The sequence below is a fragment of the Saccopteryx bilineata genome, chromosome 3, assembly GCF_036850765.1.
Source record: "Saccopteryx bilineata isolate mSacBil1 chromosome 3, mSacBil1_pri_phased_curated, whole genome shotgun sequence".
NCBI lineage: Eukaryota > Metazoa > Chordata > Mammalia > Chiroptera > Emballonuridae > Saccopteryx > Saccopteryx bilineata.
Genome location: NC_089492.1, coordinates 272,645,996 through 272,652,589, shown reverse-complemented (window position 1 = coordinate 272,652,589; position 6,594 = coordinate 272,645,996). Strand labels below are relative to the sequence as shown.

Here is a 6,594-nt window from a genome sequence, read left to right as displayed (position 1 = left end):
CGACGGCCACGAGAGTTCTCCACCGTCTATGACCTCCTGGGTGCTTTTCAGCCAGGCCAGCCACTGCGAGTGGTGGCCATGAAGGACTGTGAGGGCGATGAGCTAGAGATTCCTGGGTTCACCTCCCTGGCTATGGGAGACAGGCTGGAGGTGTTGGGGCCTGGGCAGGTTCACGGGGCCCACGGTGGGGACATAGATGTCTTGATGTGCCATCGGCTCAATGACCAGGCTGGGGAGGAAGAGGAGGAAGAGTATGAAGAGGAGGCAGAGGACGCAGAACAGATTGTGCTGCCCCTCTACTTCTCTGGTGGCTTCGTGGAGGAGATGAGTGACAGCCGGCGGTACAGCCTGGCTGATCTGACCGCCCAGTTCTCACTGCCCTGTGAGGTCAAGGTGGTCACCAAGGACACCAGCCTGCCTGCTGACTCTCTGCCCTCCTTCCCGGGCCTGCGGCTGGAGGAGAAGATCACCGAACCCTTCCTGGTGGTCGGCCTGGACTCCGAGCCTGGGATGTGCTTCGAGGTCGCTCCCCGATGGCTGGACCTGACTGTTGTGGAGGCCGACAAGCAGCCAGGCTGGCCAGCTGGGCCTCTCCCCGTAGCCACAGTGGACGAGCTGACAGATACCTTCTATTATCACCTTCGGAAGTTACCAGCCTCTGATAGCCAATCACCCCCACCCAGGCCCCCGAAGCGTCAGGACCACAGCAAGCAGAAGAAACAGAGCAGCCAGGAGAGAAGCCTCAAGGTACCAATGTAACCAATTTTGGCAGGGGTGGGTTCCCGTTAGGATCACTGCAAGTCCGGGCCATTCTCTGGTCTAGCGTCACAATTCTCTTACAATCGTAGAGAACTCACAGTTTATAAACCTGCACGCTTTGCACCTGTTATTCTTATTCCATCCCGACAATCCTGATGTTGGTGGTTATCCATATTTTGAGAAAATGAGGACTCGGAGACCTCGAGATTCACCCAAAGTCACAGTTAATAAACAGGAAGCCAGAACAGGAGCGTAAGCACTCTGACTCCAAGTTCATTGTGCTCTGCCCCTTTGCTACCTCTGATGTCACTCCCTAGTTCAAGCTCCAGAATTTTTCACCCACACTATTCCAGCAGCCTCGTCAACCTCTCCCCACCGCTGTCAGAATGGCCTTCCCAATCCTTCCCTGAATTTGGATGGCTTTGGGTCCCATTTTCGAAACCTCCAGTGATTCCCCATTGCCAGGTGGTAATGCAGAGCCCTTAACGTAGCATCCGGGGGCTCTTTACGAGCTGACCTCCTTCTCACCTTGCCGGGCTCATCGTCCCCTGCCCGCTCTGCAGCCTACACTCCAGCCAGAGAAGCCCCGAGGCTCCCTCACTGAGCAGGACTCCGGCCTCCACACTTGACACGTGCCAGCCCTGAGCCAGGCATGTTCTCTCTTCCAGGCTGCCAGGCAAGGCTCCGCCTCCCAGGCCCTGCATCCTCCCCTCACGTATTCACACCATGTGGGAGGAGCTTGGGGTGCAGCAGGGAGACATAATTTTGTTAGATGTACACAAGTCTCTCTGGCTAGAATGAGAGTTCTATGGGGGCAGGAGCCTCACCCACTCCAAAGTGGAGTGGACAGAGAAAGCGCCCACGAGTGCTCAACTGAACACAACAGAATCACAGTAAGGGGGAAAGAACCAGACATAGAGAAAGACTTGGTTGTAGTCCCAGATTACTCACTCTGTAGCCTGGACTCTGAGCATCCGTTTTCTCACCAGTGAATGCGAGATAACATCGCTCACGTAACTGTCTCGTTAGCTGGTGGTGCTCACTCTGTGGCAGGCACCTCATGCACTGCCCCACCTTGCTCTCATGTTGTTCCTCTAGATGGGCATCGATTTCATCTCTTTGTACCGTGAAGACAAGAGCACAGGGAAGGAGCTTACCTGAGATCGCATGGCTAGCAAGGGTTGAGCTGGGGTTTGAAGTCAGGCCTGACCACTCGGCTTGAGCAGTGGGCTCCCACGTCTGCTCATGGCAGTGGAAGTTCAAAAGATGAATTCTGGGTCTCAGCCCCAGAAAGGGATCATATCTGCAGAGGAGGGACAGTCTTTTTCTGAGGACAAAGAATGGACTGAGACATCTGACATACAGACCCAACAGTGCTGGAAAGAATATGGTACAAAGAATCCAGCCTTGCCCTGGCCGGTTGGCTCAGCGGTAGAGCGTCGGCCTGGCGTCCGGGGGACCCAGGTTCGATTCCCAGCCAGGGCACATAGGAGAGGCGCCCATTTGCTTCTCCACCCCTCCTCCTTCCTCTCTGTCTCTCTCTTCCCCTCCCGCAGCCAAGGCTCCATTGGAGCAAAGATGGCCCAGGCGCTGGGGATGGCTCCTTGGCCTCTGCCCCAGGCGCTAGAATGGCTCTGGTCACGGCAGAGCAACGTCCCAGAGGGGCAGAGCATCGCCCCCTGGTGGGCAGAGCGTGGCCCCTGGTGGGAGTGCCGGGTGGATCCCGGTCGGGCGCATGCGGGAGTCTGTCTGTCTCTCCCCGTTTCCAGCTTTGGAAAAAAAAAAAAAAAAGAATCCAGCCTTGGTTCTGATGGAAGTGACTTTGTGCCCAGCTCCTGCTTGTTGCCTTGAACCAGCAGCTTTTCCTCTCTGGGTATCAGTATTCCTTGCTGCTGCCCAGGGAGCTACACTGTTTGCTCTCCAAAGCATGGTGCGGTAGAAAGAGTACTGGCCTTAGAGGTGACAGATGTGATCTAGGCCCGAGCCTTGGCCCATAGGGATCCCGTGTGCGGTCTGACATGGTATAGTCTCTCTGAGCCCATTTCCTCATGTGTAAACTGGGGACTGAACCAGCTACTCTGAGGGTCACCCAAGGATTAAATGAGCAGAAATGCAGATAGCATCTGGCACAAGGTAGGAGTTGAGTACAAGTCCTCCTCCTTCTGGTACTCCTCTCAGCCCTGGCAGTCTGTTCTGAGGCTTTGTGACCAATTTTTCCCCCCTCAGCAGCAGATGTGAAGGACAGTGACCAAACATTTACATGAAGACACTCAGGGACAGTTTCTAGCCCTCAAGCACATCATCTCTCACCTGGCCCTTCTCTCCCCTGCCAAAGAATGTTTTATGTGCTTACAGAAAAAAACCAAAACAAACCTGGGGGCCTGAGAAACCCTACCCTGAAAAGGAAGTAAAGAAGGGAGCGGAGGAAGTGGCATTTGAAGAAAATTGCATTTCATGGATTCTGCTGCTCAATTTCTTTTTCTTTTTTTTTTGTATTTTTCTTTAGCTGGAAACGGGGAGACAGTCAGACAGACTCCCGCATGCGCCCAACCAGGATCCACCCGGCACGCCCACCAGGGGGCGATGCTCTGCCCCTCCGGGGCATCGCTCTGTCACGAGCAGAGCCACTCTAGCACCTGGGGCAGAGGCCAAGGAGCCATCCCCAGCGCCCGGGCCATCTTTTGGTCCAATGGAGCCTCGGCTGTGGGATGGGAAGAGACAGAGGAAGGAGAGGGGGAGGGGTGGAGAAGCAGATGGGCGCCTCTCCTGTGTGCCCTGGCCGGAAATCGAACCCGGGACTTCCGCACGCCAGGCCGATGCTCTACCACTGAGCCAACCGGCCAGGGCCTGCTGCTCAATTTCTTGGGACCCTGCTGACTTCTGCTCCTTCTCCCTTAGTCTTTTTCAGTCCCAGAAGTGCAGCAGCCCCCTCTGATGCCCAGACTCAAGAAGATCCCGCCAGAGGTCACAAAGGACAAGTCAAATACCTACAGCAAGATCTCTGCTTCTAAGAAGGGTCTCCAGCCCACGAAGTTTAACACACCGGATCTGAGTGAGTCCTGTCAGCCCGTCCACCCTTGTCCTTGCTTCTGCCCTGCCCACCCCACTCCTCTGAGGCTGCTTTCGCCTCTGATGGCGCTGGCCAAACATTCAGCAGGGCCCTGCTCACGGGCAGACCCTTCTGCAGTCCTAGCTGGATGGTCAGGCCTGTATGGGGTGGGCTTAGACTGAAGGGTCCCTACTGTCCCTCTCCCAGGGGCAGCAGAACCCTGGCAAGGAACATGAGTTCCTCTCTCAACATACCCCCCCTCCCTCCTCAAGGCACACAGGTGGAACACTTACAGTGTTCAGTCAGAATAAATTATAGTTTCCAGGCTAGCAAGGACCAATCCCTTCCTGGTCCAGGTGAGGAAGTGTGCCTTTAAGTGATTAAGTGGGGATGCAACCTGCTAAGGCCAAAGATCCTCACTGACTTGGGACTCCTTTGCAGATGATGATGATGAGCATGATTACGAAGAAGTAATGGAGAGCTTCCGGAAAACCCTCTAGATGCTGGAGGAACCATGCTTCCGAACTGCTGTTCCTCAGGGAGCCCAGGGGACCAGACTACAGTGATGAGCCTTTAGAAGACCTTGGACAGACTCACAGACAAAGCCTGCAACAGGGAACAGCTCAGTGGGACTGACCTGAAATGGGATGGACACTGCATGGGTTTCCCTCAGGTTCTAGGTTCCTGCCACCGAGGGTGCGCTGGTCTGGGCCCAGCACCTTACACTTGTTCTCAGACTCAGCTTTGGTAACTACAAGAGCCAACTGGCTTCTACTCTATCCCATCCCCAATACTAGTTATCCCACTGGTTGGTAAGAAAGGAATCAAAGCCACCAAGCTTGGTGATGGCAGCACAGTGACTCCTGCCTCCTGGCAAAGGGAGACTCAGTCCTGATCACACTGAACTGGGAGCCTTTGTCTGCCCCCCCCCCCCAAGGCTTTAAGCTCCCAAGACCAGGGCTGTCTTCCTCCTTTCTGCAGCACCTGGTGCATGACAGCTGTAGGTGACTCCAGAAGATTATTTCACTCAAAAACTAGAATAAAAATGACACCTTTCCTGTTTGACTACCACATTTTCTCCCAATGATAGATTTTAGTGGCTATGCTTCTTATGGGACAGATTAAAATGAAAACTGCCACGATCTTAAGAGGAGTGATTTACTCGTACCTTCCTAAATAAAATGGCTGGGGGAAGGGGGGGAAGACACCCGAGCTTCCGGAAAAATAACTGCTTTGTGTGCCAGACCCTTTACAAACCTATTTAAATCTTCAACTTTCTAAGGTAGACAACAGCCTGATTTTAAAGATCAGGAAACAAGCTTGAGTGATCAAGTGTGTCAGGAGGCAGACTAGTCAGAACCTGAGTTAGGAGCCCAGCTCACCACTTACCAGCTGTAACTATGAGCAAGTTATTTTAACCTAAGAGTTAGTTTGTTCACATGTAAAACGAAACTAAGTTATCTACCTCACAAGATTAAGAATCGAGCCAGATAACCTTTGTAGAGCATTCAGCAAAGTGCCTAGAACAAAACAAACACAACGAACCCGTGTCATTACTGACCAGGATCAAACCTATACTCTTCCCACTCGCCCACACGTCTAGTAGTCATGGGAGTGTTTCACTCAGCTCCAAGGCCATTTCAGGCCTGTTTGGTGAGGTAAAACCACAGGCCTCATTCCTGAAGTGATGGGACTTCGGTTTCCTGGAACCAACCACCATGATCAGCGGAGCACAGGAGATAGGGAAAAAGGTGGTCTGAGACTCCAGCTGAGGTGAGAGCCAAAAGAGGGTCAAATATCTAACTCTGGATCCTGGGCACTGCACCTGAGTCTGTCATCCTTTCGCCTGCTAACACACCTTGGGCGGTCTGGACCACCACACTTCCCAGGCTGCTGGTGTCCATACCCCTGCAGGAAGTTTTCCAGGGGAAGTACCTAGCTCCCACCCATATCTTCTCCCATGCCCTCCTCCAGAAAGACAATCTAAACTGCACAGGAGGACCCAAGGAAGAGAGCCCTTGGAGACAAAGCAAGAGAGGGTTCCTTCCTGGCACAGAACTCTTAGAAGTCAAGCCCGCATGCACAACACCAATAGTTTTCACTTGGCATTTATTCTTGGCAACAAATGGAGCAAGGTCACAAGGCGAGGGGCAGAAAAGAGGGCTTGCCAGCTCCTATAAAAGGAAATTTCTGAGTGGCTAAATCTCACAACAGGGAAAATTGGGCTTAAGAGGAAAACATGTTTGAAAATCACAGCTGTGTGTGTTTGACCGGAGCAAGGAGGGTTGGCAGAGAATGGAGTCAAAGCAGACGCCTCCCTCAGGGTGCTGTCTTCTTTACGGCTGGGTGGCAGGAAGGGGTACCAATGGGGACTGGGGACCCTCTGAGCAGTGCTCTCCAAAGGGATTCCCACCTGGGAGAACCCATGATCCACTGGGATATCTGAGTTATTAGTACCTCCCTTCATGTTTTTCATATTCCTTTTCATTATTAGTTTTGAATGTTTTGTAATATGTAATATACTAATACAGTAGATGTAAATAATTGCTAAATAAATGTAAGCTAGAATATACTCAAAAATATCAATGACTTTTGAGAGGGAGTGGGGAGAGGAAAAGCGGGGTGGGAGGCATTCATTTACTGTTCCACTTGGTTGTACATCCACTGGTTGCTGCCTGTAGGTGCCCTGACCGGGGGATCAAGCCTGCAACCTTGCCATTTCGGAGACCACGTTCTAACTGATTGAGCTACCTGGCCAGGGCCTCAACTACATTTTAAAAAACAAA

General features: G+C 52.7%; 1 protein-coding gene and 1 non-coding gene across 3 annotated transcripts in view; both read left to right on the top strand.

Annotated features, from left to right (window-relative positions):
- The window catches only part of THEMIS2 (thymocyte selection associated family member 2), a 20,022-nt gene extending 13,660 nt beyond the window's left edge, over window positions 1-6,362 (top strand). The window contains exons 4-6 of one of the 2 annotated variants that reach the window (XM_066269941.1): window positions 1-747; window positions 3,658-3,811; window positions 4,250-6,362. The exon at window positions 1-747 is cut by the window's left edge and continues 329 nt beyond it. In XM_066269941.1, coding sequence (XP_066126038.1) covers window positions 1-747; window positions 3,658-3,811; window positions 4,250-4,308 — 960 coding nt within the window. In that variant the 3' untranslated portion in view covers window positions 4,309-6,362. The remainder of the gene's footprint in view (window positions 748-3,657; window positions 3,812-4,249) is intronic. The other variant, XM_066269942.1, reaches the window with a different exon arrangement.
- On the top strand, window positions 4,862-5,007 carry LOC136332399 (small nucleolar RNA SNORA29). Its single transcript, XR_010730667.1, has one exon. It is a non-coding gene; the product is annotated as a small nucleolar RNA SNORA29 (small nucleolar RNA).
- Window positions 6,363-6,594: the final 232 nt, after the last annotated feature.